This window comes from Medicago sativa, chromosome 3, assembly GCF_051527215.1.
Source record: "Medicago sativa cultivar Bolivia chromosome 3, Bolivia_mono, whole genome shotgun sequence".
In the NCBI taxonomy this organism is placed as follows: Eukaryota; Viridiplantae; Streptophyta; class Magnoliopsida; order Fabales; family Fabaceae; genus Medicago; species Medicago sativa.
This window is the reverse complement of record NC_140751.1, coordinates 62,005,445-62,026,465: the sequence shown is the minus strand read 5'-3', so window position 1 is coordinate 62,026,465 and position 21,021 is coordinate 62,005,445. Positions and strand designations below refer to the sequence as shown.

The 21,021-nt window shown below is 31.4% G+C and overlaps 1 protein-coding gene and 1 long non-coding RNA gene across 2 annotated transcripts; one reads left to right on the top strand and one right to left on the bottom strand.

Annotated features, from left to right (window-relative positions):
• Positions 1-1,704: 1,704 nt before the first annotated feature.
• Positions 1,705-3,335, top strand: LOC146938936 (uncharacterized). Its single transcript, XR_015031450.1, has 3 exons — positions 1,705-1,859; positions 1,964-2,075; positions 3,119-3,335. It is a non-coding gene; the product is annotated as an uncharacterized LOC146938936 (long non-coding RNA).
• Positions 3,336-8,601: 5,266 nt separating this feature from the next.
• On the bottom strand, positions 8,602-9,417 carry LOC146938935 (serine/threonine-protein kinase PBL36-like). The gene has a single exon (XM_085757380.1). The coding sequence runs from the start codon at positions 9,415-9,417 to the stop codon at positions 8,824-8,826; it is 594 nt and encodes a 197-aa protein (XP_085613506.1). The 3' UTR covers positions 8,602-8,823.
• Positions 9,418-21,021: the final 11,604 nt, after the last annotated feature.

The following is a 21,021-nucleotide window of genomic DNA, read 5'->3' as shown; positions in this document are numbered from 1 at the left end:
GATCCTGAAGCAAGTCACTGGAAAAATCGTGCCACGATGGAATCGTAACGTGGCACGATGGGACGCTGAAGACGAAAACAGAAACATATTTTCAGTGCAGGTTTGTTCCAAATTTTAAGGGTTACTTTTACTATAAATATAAACCTTGTATCAGATGAAAAAGTGTGTAGAAAACAAGGTTATAGAGAATTTCTCTTGGCAACAATCACTAGGGTTGGGATTGTTTTTGATTCACCTTAAACAAAACACTATTAGGATTGAGTCTCTTGGTCACGGGAAGAGATTGAGACTTGGGTAGAATTAGGTTTGAAGACTGATTCTTGTAACCCTAAATATCTCTTTGTAAAGAAACTTATATCATTATAGTGGAACGGAGAGCTGCTCTCTCTGGCCCCCAGAGTAAGTCATCATTAGACCGAACTGAGTAAACAGATTCTTGTGTTCTCCTTCTTCCCTTTATCTCTTGCTGTTTATTTTTGTTTGAATTATATTGTCACCCGCTTGATTTGATTGCTTGGTTTTATTTGCTCCACGCAAGTTTTTTATTGGTTTGTTTTTGCAAAGAATTCACAACAGTTTGTTATACGTAAAGTCTCTAATAAATGTGGTAAATGTGCATTGCAGTCTTTAGATTCCTTTCGTAATTCCCCTCTATCTCCTTGTTTGATGATACTAGTTAACCTCAAAATGATGAAAACAGTTATGCTTTCGTAAATCCCCTCTATCTCCTTGTTTGATGATACTAGTTCATAATTCAATATTATTTTGAGGTTAAAAATTTATGAGTAATTTACTGTAAATCCTCTAGGAAAACCTAAAACAAAGGTAAAATAGTCAATAAAAAAACTAAAATACTCCTGTTATGGCTAAGCGTCATCAATTGTGCTCATCCATTGATTGGGATTTGTAGCAATAATCAATGTCATTATATATGGGGAATTTCCAATTAAGTTCTAAATTAACTATATCTTTCCTTTAAGCCTACATATTATTTACACACCTAACTTTGTCGCTCTTATATATGATTACTTTTACCTTTCGATTGTCTCCGTGAACTTAGCTCAGTTAGTAAGGACAATGTATAATATATACAAGGTCTGAGGTTTGAACCTCGGACATCACCAAAAAACTTTTACCTTTTGATTTATATTTACTTAAACCTTTCATGAAAGGTTCATTATTCTTATGATGAACGTTGTCATCATCCAATATTTTTATATTCTTTTCGCTTTTACCCTGATTATCATGAAAGGTTATAACAAATTGAAGCTAATTAATGAAGGTTGATAAAAAAAACTATCTGAGGTTTGAACCCCGGACACCACCAAAAAACTTTTACCTATTGATTTATATTTACTTAAACCTTCCATGAAAGGTTCATTATTCTTATGATGAACGTTGTCATCATCCAATATTTTTATATTCTTTTCGCTTTTACCCTGATTATTATGAAAGGTTATAAGAAATAGAAGCTAATTAATGAAGGTTGATAAAAAAAACTATTAATTTTAGATTGTTTTTGGGGTGTTCTAAAGGGACAAGCACAACATATGGGTTTATGTAAAAGACTTTTGATAATTTAAAAGTCTTTCTTGTATCCCCATTGCTAAAATAATTAGTTGTAAAAAACTATTAAATTTTTTTTTATAGGGACTAAAAATGCTATTAAAATTAAGTAGGGACTAAACTTACAAGGTCGCTATTTTATAGGGACTAGAAACATAATTAACCCAACATATAAAAACTGTTTTATGTTTTTTACATCAGAAGGAGAAAAGATATGACAAAAATGATCAAGCTTGTTTACTTTATGATCTTCTTTGTTTTCATATTTTTTCTTGTTAGGGCTGTAAACTCTGGTAATCCCTTTCTCTATTTTAATTTCTTAGAGTTTTTGCACTACTTTATACACAACTTTTTATTCATTTTCATAACACTCTTTACTTCTTGTTATACAACACAGATTTTATTTATCCTTGTCTTGAGGACTTTAAACATCTTTGTCAAAAAACTTGTCCTGATGATATGATCGGCTTTTGTAGTAATTTTCGCTGTCATTGCGCGAGGAAGTTCCAGTTAAGTTCAAAATTTTATATATATAGGACATATCATATTTTTTGGTGGTGGATATATATGACATATCATATGAGAATAACTGTCTTATATGAGAATGATGAGAATATTTTTCAACCATTAGATTAAAAGCTTTATTTTAAATGACACATGTATCTCTCCATATCTCATCCCATCTAATGAGAAAGTGCATTTTAATGTGAGAGTAAGGGTTAATTATCAGCCTTTAGATTAAAATTAATGGTTAAGATTAAAACACTCAATTAAAATAGTCGTGTGACTTTTTTGTAAAAGGTGAGAAGGGAGAAAAACGTAAGAGGAAAGAGAGAGTGTCACCTGACTCATTTAACTCATTTAATAAGATGATTTAATTTTAACCATTAATTTTAATCTAAGGGCTGATAATTGACCCTCTCACTCTCAAATAAGAATAGGTTTTCTCACTCTCAAATAATTGACCCTCCGTCTCATATTATAAGAAGAAAAAAATCACACTTATTAAGAAAACTAAAACACAGTAGTTTGTAACATAGATTTTTGTGTTATCTTTGAAATAAGTTTTATAGAAAGATGTAAAAACAATTTTCATTGGTAGTTGATTATAGAGAAAATGAAAAAGATAGCAAATTGAATGCACTTTGCATTTAATTTTCCTTTGGAAAAGATAATTTTTTGAAAAAACATAATTAAATATGATAAAAATTTGTCTGTTTTGCTTATAATTTGGGACAAAGAAAATAGTTTTTTTCCTTATAATTTAGGACGGAGGGAGTATAGAGAAATGATATTTGTACAACTGTTTTTTGACAATTTTTGTGACAACTTTCTCTCTCATACCCACATTATGTTCTTTTTCTTCTCTTTATTGTTTTGATTTTTGTGTCAATACCTCAATTTCTTTGTAAATTTATGGTTGTCATAAAAGTTGTCATCTAAATGGTTGTTCAAATAACACAACTCTATATATACCTACAACAATGTCTTTTATGACAACTATGTTTTTCTCTTTTCTGATTGGTCAATAACAATGTCTTTTTTTTTTAAGGATGGAGAACAACCATGTCACCACTTAATTATGAAAATATACTTCTATAAATTAAGTTATAGGATAAAAACCTACAACAAGCAGCGAAGAAGGAAACTATGAATAACTTAAGTCACAATTTTAGTTAAAGAAATAGTTGTATTTGAATTGCAATTTGAATTGCACATAAATTGTAATAATGTTTATTTAAATTATTAAAGTTGTTGGTTAAGATATACATTTTTTTCTAGCCTTATTTTTATTTTAGTTTGAAGAAGCATAAGCATTTGTGATTATTGCATGCGTAGAGACGTTAACCTTTATCCTTTAAAGAGGAAGTAATAATCTCTACATAAAGCGATTAGAAGGCTTACTATGTACTATAAGACTCTTTTGAGAAAAAAATTTGTCCCTATTTATAAGACCCCTTTGATATTTCCAAGTATATTAATTATTTCTTTACTACTCCCTCCGTTTCAAAATGAGTGTCGCTTTAGCCAAAAAAATTTGTTTCAAAATGAGTGTCGCTTTCAGTTTCCAATGCAATAATAACTTTTTCTTTTCAATTGTACCCTCCAATTAATACTCTGCACACTACTTCCAAAGTATTACTTTTAAAACTAACCAATAGTTAATAAGGATAATTTGGTAAAATAACCATTCTCTTTCTCTTAATCATTGCATTTCTTAATATGTGTGTAAACACCTAAAACGACACTCATTTTGAAACGGAGGGAGTAACATACACTTATTTATTTTGCATCTTTTTCTTCAATCAACAATAAATATTATGTTGAAAACATAAATTAACTCTCTCTCTTAAGGATAAAATTATAAAAACAATAGTAATTATACAAATTTAATATTACAACCAACTTTCTTCTCCGTGATTTTTGCAAAAGACTCCAATATTTAGGGACAGAGGTAGTATATCATAGAAATTAACAATATTGAATGCTATCTTTGACTACTTTCATATAAAGTAAAAGGTTGTGTATCTTAAATATGACTTTCAGACATTAGACGCACATTCGACCACAAGTGTCAATGCTTATGAATTCACAAAACCAGTTACAATGTAAGACAAAGTTAAACCAAAGACAGACTAAATATATAAAATAGGTTAGCACCACGACATTTTAGAGTTTGACGGATCAACCCATGATGAGTTTTTTTTTTTTGACAGCTTCACATTCACTCCATCGATTCTCACAACAATTATCTTCCAACAAAAATTAGAGGGAAAAAAATGGATATGGTCTCCAAATTTGGTGTCCTTAGCATGAAAAAATCACTGACAACACGAAGTTACATAAGTTATCATAGTTAAACAAAAAAAGGTAAGTATAGAATTAATTTTTTGATTATTTTTAAATGTCGAAAAGGCAGAATTAACACTTTGTGAGTGTGCCTAAGAAATATGCATTTGCTCTTATGACCATGTAAGAATAATCCTATAAATACAAGGATCTCTAATCCTAACTGATATAGGGGTTTGACTAGAAAAGATCAGTGTAGTTTTGTAAAGTGAAAGTGGTTGGCGACATTGGTTCGAATGGTGGTAGACTTATAGAAGTCCCGGCTCGGAGAGTCTCATCTAAAGAGTGAAACCTGTAAGTCAAAAAACATCTCTTAAATACGGTTTGTCATATTTTTTTCAATTCTATGCATTAATTGTGTGTTGATTCCTGTAACGCCCACACTAAATGTATCTAGAAAGTTTAGCATGTGCATTATCTTCAGTACTAGATACATTAAAATTTACAACATAAAGACTTCGAATGAATATTATACACAACAATTCGCGATCGTACATAGAGTAATACAACACTATCTATCCAAAGCATAGTAAAACACTCTTGAATCCATAAGAACATCCTGCAGCGGATACTAACGAGTCCTTGTTGATTATCCATTCGGCCATAAGCCTTCTACATCATGCTAAACCAACCTGCTGATCTAAAATAAATAAGGATTGGGATGAGACATAATGTCTCAGTGAGTTCTACCTAATCCTAGGCTATAGGTAAACCTCGGGGGAAACCTAGGGTCACCACAGGTCTACAATACAACCATTCAGTTGATTATACGTGTGTAGGACATGCATACCTAGACGGTCGTGCATACTAGCGCCGTCATAAGTTTCTATGTATCATGACTTATAAGTCTTGCCTTACATTCTACATGTCATGGCGGTCAAGGGAACCTAGGACCGCTACGTCTAGATAAGATAAACGCACCAAGACCTAATCATAAATCATTCATAACATGTTCATGAACTGGACAATCGGGGAGATACTAAGATCGTTGACATCATATCTTTATGAACTTATCCTAGTACACAAGCTTACACTTGTCTCATAACATATCATAATCATATCATATTGTATTCATAGTCATTCATTATGTTAGAGGTTAGCGTGTAACAAACAACATTATCTTGGTTCATTTTACGGAGTGTATCGGGTGGAGTGACCCTGAGTACAATCCCTTATTTTACAGATGAATTCCTAGCTAAGGTACATCGGACTCCTCTCAGTGTCGTGTGGGCCTACCTTGCGAAGCGTATCCCGTCCCCCTTGGCGTGAACCTCTCGTATCCCCCTTGGCGTGGATAACGGAAAGACACGACACCTACATCTTACTTAGAGTCTTGAACATATGTGAAGAGCTTACACTTAACTTACTTGGATGGTCACCATGAGTCAGTAACCTACTCGTTTAGCGGTGAGTCGTCACTTGCTTAACTTATCAATACATAGCTTAACATACTTATGCTTCATGATAACATACTAGTTCTCAACAACCTACGTCAAGGCTCTATGGTTTTCCCATTCTTAGATTATCCGCTACCCGAACATAGACATACCTAGACTCTCTTGGGCCATTCTTGTCATATATTTTAAGATTGTCCATGATTTTCATTTCAAGAATCGTTCGATGTAATGTGCATTGATTAGATGATATTTAGGGCTTTTTTATGTATAAAAGACCGTGAATACGACCCCCGGAAGCCATCACGGACGCTAGGGATGAGCAGACAACTTTTTGAAAAGCTGTCATTTTCGCCCCCAGTTTGGCTAATAGCCAAATGCTGCTGGAGCAATTTCGCTATTAGCCAAATTTTTTGCTATTAGCGAGTTTCTTCAGATTTTTGGCTCCAAGTTGGCTAATAGCCAAATGCTGCTGAGCAATTTCGCTATTAGCAAAACTTTGGCTATTAGCGAGTTTCTTCAGCCCTGTTTTTCCAAAAAAACGTATTTTACATAAAAATCTTTTTTTCTCAAGCAATCTAATGCACATTATTCATCCAAAACATCATAAAAACAGTTCATAACATTTGCATGACAACAATTAACATAAATATGACAAGAATTAGCATTTGGGTACTAAAATCTTACTATACAAAACTTAGCATAATTCACGTTTTCTTACTAGAATTTCACAACCCAAAGATAGGTTAAACTATCTAATTGAACTCACCTTAACATGATTCTTGTAATTGCTTCAAGATCCAAACTTCCCAAATCAAACCCTAGCTCTTGAGACTCTTGCTCAACACATTCTAAAGCTTCAATGCAACACCAATCCAATTCTAGTTGCTTTCTTGCTTGCTAAATCACCATGATTCATGCTTGATCATCAATTACATAAAACTTGGAAATATTGGTGGATTAGAGAGGGAAGATGGCGACATTGTAGAGAGAAGGAGGAGAGAATTTCTTAATCAAAAACCTAGAGAGAGAAAGAGCATGACTAAATGAAATGTTTGTAACCTCCAACACTTATATACTCCTCATGTGTTATTACCAAAATGCCCTTGGTCTTAAACGTGTTTATACTGACACTGATAACCAACCCTTGTTTCATTGATATTGCATCACCAGACATTCCTCGTCGTAAATAACATTCCCGAACACTTTATCTCTGACACGTCCGATAGGTAAAATTCTTATTGCCGACGAGTAAGATGTTACAATTCCACACACTTCTCTCTTAAATATATTTTATCATTTACCAATGCAATGATCTTAAAGCATGTGTATACCAAAAAGGGGTTTTCTAACCTGTACAACTATACACCGTTTAAGGTGCAGTTAATACCCTCTATTACTGTCTCTCTCATATTAACCTTTTTTGACTTTTCTCTATCATATTAATCATATTAATTAGCCTTAAAAAAATTTACCATCATCATCACAATAGATTTTATTTTCTTCCGAAAAAATAAAAAGAAGAAATGAGATGAAAGAAACCAAGAAGCTGAAGAATAGTTCTTTTTGATTCTCAATCGAATCCTTCAAAAAAAATGTCAATGGAAGAGAAAAAGCGTTCGTCGGTGGTGATAGTTATGGGTGGTGGCAGACTTTAAACACATTTCTTCAATCCTTCTTTTCGATTAAGCCTATGCGGATTATGATGATTCTGATTGAGAACACTACCAACAAAGCACTATATGATCCTCAAAGTTACAATGTCTCCCACACGTGTTCAGACGCGTGTTAGAACTTACATTTCCATTAGACACCGATATGGCAGTGGAGGAATCACATGAATGTTTTCCGTTGTGGCAGAGACGGAGGGAATCGGAGAGGTGAGGAATCACACCGTGTAGATCCAACCAGGCGGCGTGAAGAAGATCATGGTAAGGGATAGTGATCGTGGAGATTTCGGTTACCGGATTCAACGTTGCCGGAGTTTGCTAGTGCGGTGTTTGTTGATGGAGAAATGACTGTTACGGTGGTAATGATTATTGGTGATGATAGACTTGTGCTTGTGATGATGATGGTAAAAAAATTTAAGGATCATTAATATGATAGAGAAAAGTAAAAAAGGGTTAATAGGAGAGAGACAATAATAAAATGTATTAATTGCAACTTAAATTGTGCAAAGTTGCACATGTTAGAAAAACCCTACAAAAAATGCATTAAAATCTAACTATTTTTCCAATTTTATGCATTAATTGTTTGCGCAGATTTCATAAACTTCTCTCTTAAATGCATTTTTTTACTTACCAATGTAGTGACATTAACGTATGTGTATATTACCAATGCATTGAAAATGTATTGAGTCTAGGGAGCAGGTGCATGCAATTAATGCAATTAATGCAATTAATGCAAATCATGGAAAAAAATATGTAGTATTTAAGGTAACTATGATAATATACGCATACATTAATTTAACTGCATTGGTAAATGAAAAACTACATATAAAAAAGATTAGTTTTATCGATGCACTGTCATTGTTATATGTATTTTACTAAAGTTGATTTGAAATCAATGTAATTCCTCCGTCCCAAATTATTTAAGAAAAAACTCATTTTATTTGTTCCAAGTTTTAAGAGGAAAAAAACCAACATTTACGAAATTAAATGCTAAAGTTGATTTGATATCTATTTTTCCTTTCGATTATTAAATTCCATATAGTCTTGCATATGTTTGATGAAGATATAACAAGAAAACCAATTAAGAATTTGTTACAATTTATATAACATTGAGTCTTAAATTCAAATAGACCAATATGAAGCAATCAAAGCTCCATCAACCTAAACATTTTTCCCATGATTCATAATTTACACAAATGATGACAAAGGCCTACAAAAGCCTATACCTTTTGATCAACAAACCATGAAAGATAATAGAAGCTTTAGCTTTAAAAACTAACCTTAAACTATATACAATATCAATTGTTTAGATAAGATTCAGATGCATCATCACATACCACATCTCATGGATTTCCACCACGAGGAGGATTCGGAGAAAGCAAAGGAGGAGTAAAGTTCAATGGTGAATCCTTAAATCGGGCTGGAGTTGATGGAGTTGAAGCTGAAGATGATGAACCAATTTTAGGACCACATTTATTAGCACTGCTGCTGCCACCAACATGTCTAGAGGAATTAGAAGACGATGTGCCATCATGCAAGACCTTAAACGATAATGGTGATGGCATTGGTGAAGAAGGAATATCATTGTTGTAATCAATGATAGTTTTGAGCTCCTTTACAACTTCACTCATTAAAGGCCTTGCTTTTTTATCACGGTAAACGCAACGCGCAACTATCTTCATGGCTTTGTATGCTCCTCTTTTTGAATATTGTTCTTGAAGTCTTGGATCCATTACTTCACAGAACCCTCCTCCAGGTTTTTTTAAGAAGGGTTTTACCCATTCAATCAAGGTTTGTTCATTTTCCGGCCTTTTCCTATCAATTGCTTTTCTTCCGGTTAACATCTCCAGGAGAACCACACCAAAACTATATACATCACTCTTGGAACTAAGGTGTCCTATAAGAACATATAATAATATTATGTTAGATTGTTCCATCTTGCATAAGATCTTAAATAATAGAGAATAAACTAGTATCATAAACGCACCACAGCTAAGGGTACGTGTGAAAATAGTTTAATACTCATATGAAAATAACTTTTGCAAATAAAATTGCATGTCATATGAAAATTATAATTTAGCCAGGTTTTCTCTTTAATATTGAGATAACTTATACACTAACAATGAATTGGTTCAAGTGGTAGGAGATTTAGACTCCTTATAAGTGGTCATAAGTTCGATCTTTGGCTTTTGTGTGCGGAGAAAAGGAGGGGAGAACCCACTTTATGTTCCCCAGAAGTTCTCAATAAAGATTAGTCATGTTGCATGTAAAATTTAAAGAAGATCAATTCCAAAGTTATAGAATGCAACTTCAACCGAAACCACATTATAAAGGTCTTAGAGGTCTATCCAGCTGTATAACAGCCACAATTGCAGTTGCATCGACATATTTATATATATTTTGTCGCAATATTAAATTTTGCATCATAAGTATAACTACAACTGCGATTTAGGATCATGGTTAATTTATTGATTAAGGTATTAGTATTTTAGATGTGTCAGAAATAAGTCAGACTAGGATCGGCCCAATGATAAAGCTACTTAAGTCCTTGTTCTAGGTCTAGTAACAGAAAATGATTTTTTATTAGATTTAGTAAACTAAAAGGTCTCGTATGTTAAAGACAAAATAGGCCTCATATATCAAAACTTATTTTAAGCCTCACTTAGTATTCAAAATTATTGAACCGGCCCTTAGTTAGACTCAAGAATCATACCATTAATCCTAGCAACAAATGAAATGGAAAAAATAATGATATGTAATTATTTGAATGTACTAACCTGTCATGACATATTCAGGATCAGCATACCCTTGAGTTCCTACTACTTGTGTTGAGACATGTGTTTTGTCTCCCATTGGACCATCCTTAGCAAGCCCAAAGTCAGAAAGTTTTGCATTATAATCCTGAAATAGAAAATAAATTAAGTTAGAAGGAATCATAAAATTAGGGTTTTGATGGAAAATGATACATTAATTTTACTTACCGAATCCAATAGGATATTAGAAGTTTTGAAATCTCTATATATGATTGGCTTCTCAGCTTCCTCATGCAGAAATGCAAGACCTTTTGCAGCACCAAGCATAATTTTCATTCTCTTAGCCCATGTAAGGGGTGCAGATCGTCCTACAAATATACAACATTACTACTTTTCTTTTATAAAGGGTCTTGAATATATTCTAATAGATTTTCATGATGAAATCAAACAAAGATCAAGTATAAGACATTTATAACTCATACCACAAGTTACATTAAAACCTATCTATTAATAGATATCATTAGGTTAACTTGGTATCTTTTTGTATATTTCGAAGTATCTATCACATATTTATATGATTGTTCATTGTTCAATCTAGGACATATTTTTCCAATGCATATAACCATGCATTTAAACAATTAACAAAATACTATATCAAGTTCAAATTGTAAACTTACTCTTAAATAGATGATTTTCCAAACTTCCTTTTGGCATGAACTCATAAACAAGCAGCCTATTTTCATCTTCAATGCAGTAACCAACAAGTCTAACCAGATTTGGATGCTGAAGAGCACCAAGATGGTTAATTTCAGCCTGCAACATATATGACACATTAAAAAGATAAAGTTTTCACTCAAATCAATTAGGTTTATTATCAAAAATATTAAAACGCAATTAGGTTTAACATAATTCTGTGAGTTCAATTTGTATGCATTGTCAGTGTAAAATGAATCACAATTCCATCATATGTATTCTAAAAGCCAAACATTTATAATTATATGACGATTATGATCGAATGATAGTGTAAAAATTCTTTATTGTGATGTGTATATGAATTAAGTCTAGTAAAATACATACAAGCCATTCTCTGTGCCCTTGATTTCCTTCTTTGTTTAAAGTTTTTACAGCAACTGGTACCCCCATTCTAGGTCTTGAAGAAATCCTCCCATTTCGACCTATCCAACCTTTGAACACAGAACCAAATCCACCCTCACCAAGAAAACATTCTGGTGCGAAATGTTCTGTTGCTAACTTAAGTTCTTGATACGTAAATTGGTTAAGATTGGAATAATAATGTACACCACTAGGAGTTTGTGATCTTGTGTTACTGCTGGTTGAAGAATTTTGAGCACCAACAACGACCTTATCATCTATAAATTTACAAGAAAAAAATATTAGGTCAAACTTTTTTTTTTATAATAGGTCAAACTTAATAAGCAACATATTAATAAAAAAATAAAATTAACAAGCAACATAATAATTTTATTATATCAAAACATAAGTATTAGGAATACCCTTATTAAGAAGAAAAAAAAGTATCAGGAATGCCCCCAATCCAATAAAAGAATATCAACTACATTCAACAACATATATAACATGTATATATATACGTTAATTATTGATACATTCATGAAGTCTTAATTTAATCCCAATGAATAAATTAAGAAGTTCTTGGATTGCAATGTAGTGTAATATAATATTTTATATTTTTTACCAAAAAAAGGTCGTTTTTCAATTGTATTCAAAATAAGAGGTGATGTTAGAATCACATCAAACTAAAATATTTACAATGATGATCAGATGAATCATACTGCTTGGAATTAAAAATCACTAGAAGATTTAAAGAAATAGGGATCTGACGGAGATGTAGCGAAGTGAATATATAATCTCTTCGGTTATATTATATGAAAAAAAAATATATCATTTTTAAGTTCATTATAGACCAAATACATCGGTTGTGCAATGAACTTAAAAATTGATTTTTTTTTTTTTTTATGATAAGAATCAGAGGGGGTATTAATTATAATGTAAACACGTAAATTAAACTTTGTAACCTCAAAGTTCAAATCTCATAAAGCATGGTTGTTAAATGGCCAATAGAGTCATTTTATTTTATTATATTTGTCTCATTCCTCAATTTTTTAAATGTTATTAATAAAAAAATTATTCAAAAGTCTTTTAAAAATATTTAGAAATTAAAGAATTTTGTTCGGTTTCATTGAGAAAAGAAAAAAAATTGTTCAGTCAAAGAAAAAAAAGAGTAAAAAGTTTGTGCCATAAGTACAATTAAAGTTACACACAAGAGTCAATCCAAAAATGCATTCTATCACTATATATTTATTTTTTTATGAAATAATCTTTTTAAAATTAAAAATATTTTCTCTCTTAATTTCAATTTTAATTCAACTCTTGGAATATTTTAATGGAAAATGCTACTTCTCAAAAAAAATAGCTTCAAGAATTTTTCAAGACACAGTTGGCAAATTTTAATTGGATGATTAATTTGTCCACTTCCTATTTTTCAGCCACACATCCTTGAATTGTGGTAAATAGTGCATTGTGATTGGCTATTCTTTATTCTTGAAGAATTCTTGATGTTATTTTTCTAGAGATATAGCATTGCTCTATTTTAATATATAAAATAAAAGTGAAGAAGAAGAAGAAGAAAAGTAAAGGTAAATTGGAACCCTTGAATCCCTAATTTTGAAGTCATTGTTATTGTATGCAAAATACGATAACATCAATCACATTTGTTTATATGTTTTTTCATTATCAAAGATCAAAACGACAATTGTAACCCTAGGTTCAAATCATGCTTATATTGTTTTGCCCGATCTCAATCTCCAATCAATTCTTAGACATTAGATTAATCTAATGCTTGAGATTTTGGTGGAGCCAAATAGATAATCCAATTTCGTGAAATGTATCAAGCAAATCAATTTGAGTTTTATTTTAAGGTAATTTTTATAAAACTAGTAAAATGACATAAACTCAAACAAGATTGAAAGGAACAAGCTAGTAGTAGAAGAAAAAAAAAATATTATACCATTTTGTGTGTGCTTGCCACGAGATGAGCTTTTGGACATGCAACTAAATAATAACTTAACCTTCATCCAAAATCCTGAATTTGCCATTGTCCTCACTTCACAAATCTATAAATATTCGACACAAAATTCAAGAACAAGAGATGACATTAGATTGATTACATCAAAATGGATATAAGAAACTCAACAAAAAAAATACAAGAATTTATAAAGAAAAAGATTTGGTCACGGAAAAAATTGTTATGAACACAAAAGAGTAAACGATAATATTTTTAGAGAGAGAGAGAGAGAGAGAGAGAGAGAGAGAGAGAGAGAGAGAGAGAGAGAGAGAGAGAGAGAAATTACAAAAGAGATGCAATTTGCAGAAGGGTCTATTGATGTGTGATCACTTGAATGAAGAAGAGGGTCTATTGAAGTGAAAATATATAGCCAATATGAATGTAACTGATGTGGCTTGAGATGAACAAAAACACGTGACACTCACTTGTTGAGCCTAATAAGTAAGAAACAAACAAAAAAATCAGAAAGAAACGTTTGTATTGGTGAGAAAAATTACTAGAAAGGTCCATGAGAAACTGAGTTCGATTCCTGCTAATACTAATAAAAAACGGATAAATGTTACTTTTAGTAAAGTGGTAAAGTGTGTAAAGTGTAAAAGAGAATGTATATTATCATAAGTGTGAGAGGAAAGGTATGTAAAAGTAAACTCCCTTCATATCTGAAATATATGTTTTATCTTTTAATATACAAAATATTTGTTTATATCACATTATTTCTTATTTAAAATATCAAATAAGTATTAACTATAGTTTTCTACTAATATACTCATATTTGTTATATATATATATATATATATATATATATATATATATATATATATATATATATATATATCAATTTTGACCGTTAGATTATAAGTTTATATCATTAGTAAAGTGGTAAAGTGTGTAAAGTGGTAAAGTGTAAAAGAGAATGTATATTATCATAAGTGTGAGAGGAAAGGTATGTAAAAGTAAACTCCCTTCATATCTGAAATATTTGTTTTTTAGTAAAGTGGTAAAGTGTGTAAAGTGTAAAAGAGAATGTATATTATCATAAGTGTGAGAGGAAAGGTATGTAAAAGTAAACTCCCTTCATATCTGAAATATATGTTTTATCTTTTAATATACAAAATATTTGTTTATATCACATTATTTCTTATTTAAAATATCAAATAAGTATTAACTATAGTTTTCTACTAATATACTCATATTTGTTATATATATATATATATATATATATATATATATATATATATATATATATATCAATTTTGACCGTTAGATTATAAGTTTATATCATTAGTAAAGTGGTAAAGTGTGTAAAGTGGTAAAGTGTAAAAGAGAATGTATATTATCATAAGTGTGAGAGGAAAGGTATGTAAAAGTAAACTCCCTTCATATCTGAAATATTTGTTTTATCTTTTAATATACAAAATATTTGTTTATATCACATTATTTCTTATTTAAAATATCAAATAAGTATTAACTATAGTTTTCTACTAATATACTCATATTTGTTATATATATATATATATATATATATATATATATATATATATATATATATATATATATATATATATATCAATTTTGACCGTTAGATTATAAGTTTATATCATATAGATTATATGTGTAAATTTTTAAGTAAATCTAGCATTATTTGATAGGTTATAGAGACCAGCAAAGATTAAGAGTACATGTTTTTATTGAACACCATAAATCTTTGGATGTCTCAATAGTATATCAAATAATTGTGATTTAAGCAAAATTTTACACACATGATCTGTATTTATAAACTTACAATTCAATGGTCAAATTTAAAAAATATGTTTCGGATATAATAATATTGAATGGTGTAACATTGATATAACATTAGATCGATGTGATTGAAAAGTTGTACAAGGATAAAAGAAAAAAATTAAAATAATCGTTTTTCCAAAACCTAACCGTCACCATTTTCCTTCTTCTTTATCTATCGAAGTGGAGTGATTTAGAGTCAATTTTAGTCAAATAAGTAATTTCCACATACTTTCCGTTTTATTTTGTTGATTTTTGTGATTTCGTCGTCTTTTTTCATGAATCTGTTTGTTTTGATTTCTCATCTTTGTGTGATGTGTTTTTTATTTTCCGTCTTAGTGCAGTGCTTATCTGATTCAAGTTGAAATATTAGATTTGAGCAAGCGCAAAACCAATCAATGATTTTGACGTCGTCAACGTTGCAGATCCGAAGACATGAGTATTTTGGAGACTTGAATATAATCATATTTTTAGGCATAAGTACTCTGCCGATTTATGTTATTAAGATGGATGTTGTAAGTTTATTCGCAGATTCATCCTTTTTATTTTTAGTGACTTTAAATTTAAAAAGTATGTATCGAGTAAAATATTTTAAATAATGCAACATTCTTTTAAGGAAGACTAAAATGTGAGGAACAACATAAATGTTGAGAGAGAAGATAAATGTGAGTGTAGAAACAATTTGATAAAGCAAATATGCTATCAACTTGCAATAAATTGGTCAAAGTACTAAGTAATTTGGACTCTAAAGAAAATATATACTTCCTCCGTTTTAAATTATATATCTTTTTGAGAAGAAAAAAATGTCCCAAATTAAATGTCGTTTATAATACAAATGAAGCATTAATATTATTTTTTCTATTTTATCTTTAACTATTTATTACTCTCTTTTCTTTTAATTTTTTAATTTATCTTTCACATATCATTTATTAAGGACAATTTTGTATAACAACTCAATATTTCTTTCTCATACAAAATTAATTAAATTTCTTAATACATTTGAAATGGTCAAAATATCATATAATTTATGACGAGGGAGTAATTAGAAGTTTGATCATTGATTCATACGGATGAAGAAAAAAAAACTTCGTTGAAAATGGAGAATTTGTATGCGTCGTATATTCTTTAACAAAAATTAGCACCTATCTCCCTAAAAAAAAATAGCACCTATAAAATAGCAAAAAGAAAGTAAATATGCCATCAAACCTATACGTGTAAGGATTTTTTTTTTTTTTTGTCAAGGTAATTTAGTGAGAGGAATACACTTTACCTACACCTTTTTTTTTCAAAAATTAATGTATGTATCACTTTTCGACACTCACTTTTCAACACTCTCTCTAGCATTACTCATATTTTTAATGTATGTCCCACTTTTCAACACTCTCGCTAGCAACACTCACTTTTCAACACTCTCTCTAGCACTCACTCTTTTATTGGATGAAATCAATGTATGTCCCACCACTTTGTGTGGGTTCAATTTTCAAAGTGTAGACCCACATGATTTAAACCAATAAGAAAGTGAGTATTGGAGAGAGTGTTGCTAGTATTACTCATATTATTATTAATGAAAGTGACACTACTCGATCTCTGTGAGGTTAACTCAATTGATATGGACAATAATTATAATATACATGGGTTAAGGTTCTAACTTTGTATATCCCTCTTATTCATCTTTAAGAGGTGAATTTCTAGTCACTAAGCTACTTGAAAAGAAAAAAAAATTGACCATTGAATTCACAAAGGAAAAGTGATATTAATGATTATGTATGTACGTATGTAGACACAAATACACATCTAAACAATTTTTTTTATGTTAATCCTCTGGTTACCAGAGAAAAGAAAAGAGACTCTAGTAATCCGAAGTTTGATCGTTACGTAAGTATACTATGTCCAATAATTGTTGCACCTAAGAATCAAACTCGGATTATCCCAAACGACTTGTCCTATAGTAAAACTCATCTAAATACAGTTTTTCTTCAAAAAAAAAATTGGGTATGAGAAATTAATATTAATAATGGCAACAGCCGTACCCTTTTTCTATCCACCTTCAAATTCATACTTGTGTTACGATGTAGCCTTCATCAGTGGTGGTGCGACGAGATCCATTTCTCCGCACCACCGTTTCCACCCCGCCACATCTCTTTCCGGATCCGTCGCATTGCCACCGTTCTTAGATGGTTTTGGATCCAGTTTGCGATGTTGTTATGTGTTTTTGGTTTCTGTAGGTGGGGTTGCTTCTAGTTCGTCGTTCTCTCCTTTGTTCTCGTACAATGTTGTGCCGTCGAGACCAGTTCCTAACCCTCCTCCGACGTTCTCGCCGGCGACTTTACAAGGGACGTGGGTTGTGTTTCGGTTTCTTGATGGTTTGATCTGAGTTTTTGCTTAGATCCGGAGCTGTGTTGGTTCTCTTTCGCTTCATTTCATTGAGTTTTTGGTGTTGTTAATTGTTGGGTATTGTTGTTCCCGAGCTCCGTCAATGTTGTGATGCTGTTGTTTATGGTTGTGTGTTTTTATTCTATTGTTTGTTATTTTTTTTGGCTGCGCCGGTGAGTCATGGTGGTGATGTGGTGGTGGTTCTGCGTGGTGGTGGTGGTGATTCGGTTTTGTGGGCTGTTTTTCGTTGTTGTTTTCGTGTTAAGGTGTTGACGTGGTGGTGTGTACATGAGGAGTTTTAGTTTGATTTGTATCGTCCTGCTCATCTTGAGATAACGGTGGTGCGGGTGGTGGTTGATGTTAGCAACATAAGGTGACGGTTGTTGGTGTTATTTTGAGTTAATGGTGATGTGGGTAGTTATTGGTGTTGGTAAAATAATGTGGTTTGTTGTTGTTGGGTCGGAAATTTGAATGTAAAGTGGTGGTTTTTGGTGGTGATGCTCGTGGTGGCTGGTGTTGATTTTTGGTGGTGATGCTCGTGGTGGCTGTAACGCCCTCTTTTTTATTTAATTATTTTAATTAGTTTTAGAATATATTTATATATTTATATGATGTATATGAGGGATATATGATTTGTTGAGATTAGATGTCTTTTTATAATTTAGTTAATATATTTTGTTGAGCGATATTTTGTTATGTTATATGTTGGTATTTACTAGCATAATATATTTGTTAATTGTTATAGATATATATTTGTTATTTGGTGTATTATTATATATTTAGTAGAGAAATATTATTTATTAGAATATGAGGATTATTAGTGTGCGTAAAATTGGAGGTTAGAATAGAAAGAAGAATAAGTTGTTGGGCCTAAATAGATTTGGGAAGAATATTTTAGTATTATAAATAGAGATGCTTAGGTTAGAAAGAGTTTACCAAAAACCGCTTTTTGGAAAAGAGGAGAACAAGAAAGAAGAGAAGAGAAGAGAAGAGAAAAGTCAAGAGAAGAGGAGAATACCTTAGGAAAGAAGAACGCTGCTGCTGATTCAGGAATTAATCTAAGGTGAGGGTGAGACTATCTTGCATTCATATTAAGTTGTTAAATCATTAGATTACATCTAACAAGTTGGGGAGAGTTTGTGAGAATTTGAGAATTAGGGTTTTGAGAGAGATTTGATGATTAGATGATGAAAACTTGTTGAATTGATGTAGAAATTGTGTACAGACCTTAGATAATCCATAGGATGATTATTGGAAGTAGTTTTGAGGTTAGCACCATGAGATTAGGTGAAACTTGAAGAAAATCTGCATTCTGCCCGAATTTTGATATTAAAACTGGTATTGATCGGTGCGGAATTGGTCTTAGGTGTAAACACTAAAGTTGTAGGTATGGATGTTAGCTTTCTAATGTCGTTGGTCTCACGTCAAAACGATTTATAGAACTTGAGTTATGGTCAAATTACTGCACGTAGGTCACAGTGAATTTTTATGGACTTTCAGAACAACTTTTCCGAATTTAAAATGAAAACAGGTATTGATCGGTACAGAATTGGTCTTAGGCCTAAACATGAAAATTTTAGATAATTATGTTAGCTTTCTAGTGGCTTTGGTTTGACGTGAAAATGATGTTTGGTCTTTGAGTTATGATGAAAATACTACATGGAGGTCTTAGCGAAATTGTACGGTGACAACATTCTCTTTTTCATGTTTTTGTGTTTTGTTCATATGTTTCTGTTTTGAATTGATCCTTGTTGTAAACATGAAAGTTGTTGATATTTGTGATATCTTTCCAGTAGCTTTGGTTTGACATGAAAATATGTTGTGGATAATTTATTATGTTTTTACAAAGATACATAGAGAATTATTGTTGATGTTTAAATACGATGTTATATGAAGTTGTTTATGATTGATGAATATGATGTTTTAAGATGTTGTTTATTATCATTTGATATTGTTATATTATGATATGACATGAATTATTTATGTGATCCATATGTTGTCAAGATGCTAAGATGTTAAAATGTTAAGACGTTAAGATGATAAGAGTTGTTAAGTCGTCGAGTCGTTATGAAGTCATCAAGTTATTAAGATGTTATGTTGCCAAGATGTCAAGATGTTAGGATGTCATAGATTTTCATGAAGTTGTCTAAGTTGTACGAAAGTTATGTCATTGCATTAGAGTTGTGTCGTTGCATAGTCAGAGATGGGGGCTTAATGCCCGACAGGTCCTTTATGACCTTAGAGATGGGGGCTCAATGCCCGACAGGTCCTTTATGACCTTAGAGATGGGGGCTCAATGCCCGACAGGTCCTTTATGACCTTAGAGAAGAGGGCTTAATGCCCTGGTGGTACCACATGCATAATGAAGATGTCTAAGATGATTTAAGATGATTTGAGAAGTAGAAGTTGCATAGTCGAGTCAAAGTTGTTAAGATGTTGAGATGTCAAGTTGATAAGTTATTAATGAAGTCTATGATGAATGAAGACGAATGATTTATGATAAGATGTTACGTGAGTTATAATTATGTTGATATATGAAGTTGATTACGAATTTGATTATGAAGTTGTTTTCAGTAATGCTATGTTTTGATAATAATACTTATGTGAAATTACATGATGATTCTTATGATTATATTTGATATTAGGTGTTGATGCTTATAAATAATGTTTGATGAAATGTGGTGACGTTTGTGATTAATATTGATGCTATGTGATGATTGTTGGAGACTATTATTTGATGTTATTTGATGATGTTAAGATTAGTAATTGATAATATATGAAGATGTTTATGATTAGTATTAAGATAGTTTTACGACCAATATAAGAAGATAATGACACTAGTTAAGGAAGTTTAAGTTGTTAGATATGATTATTGAATTATAAGATGTTTAAGTTGTTGAATGTACTTTATATGATTTATGTGCTTAATATTATTGTTTGAGAAATCTCACCCCTCTGCTTGGAAATGTTGCTCTTCGTATGGGTAACTTGCAGGTAACCAGGATTAGTTGCGGTCGTGAGTGGACTCCTCACAAGTGTGTCTTAGGTGCTCTGATACGTAACGGGATGAGATTATGTCTTCTATTTCTATTCCTTACGTATTACTTATGGATTTTTATGAATAAATGTTGAACAAGACTTGAGATTTTTATGATGAGGCCTGCGTGCCAAAGACTTTTTATGTTGAATGAACTAATTCCGCTGCGAAGTTTTGAATTACTTATGTTAAATGATTTTGAAGAATAAATTGCTATTTATTCAGTTTATGAATTTTTAAGAAGTGTAGCATTCCGTTAAAGTTGAATTACTCTGATTTTTAATTATGAAATTTTTACGTTGGGAAAACGGGGTGTTACAGTGGCTGGTGCTGGTTTTTGGTGTGGAGTAATGATGGTTTTTGTGGTTGTTAATGGTAGTTTTGGTGATGGTGATCTTGGTTTTTGTGGTTGTGCTTGTGGTGGCTAGTGGTGGTTATGTTTTTTGTGGGTTTTCTTCTATGAGTTTGTTGTTGATGGACTTTCTCAAATACATGG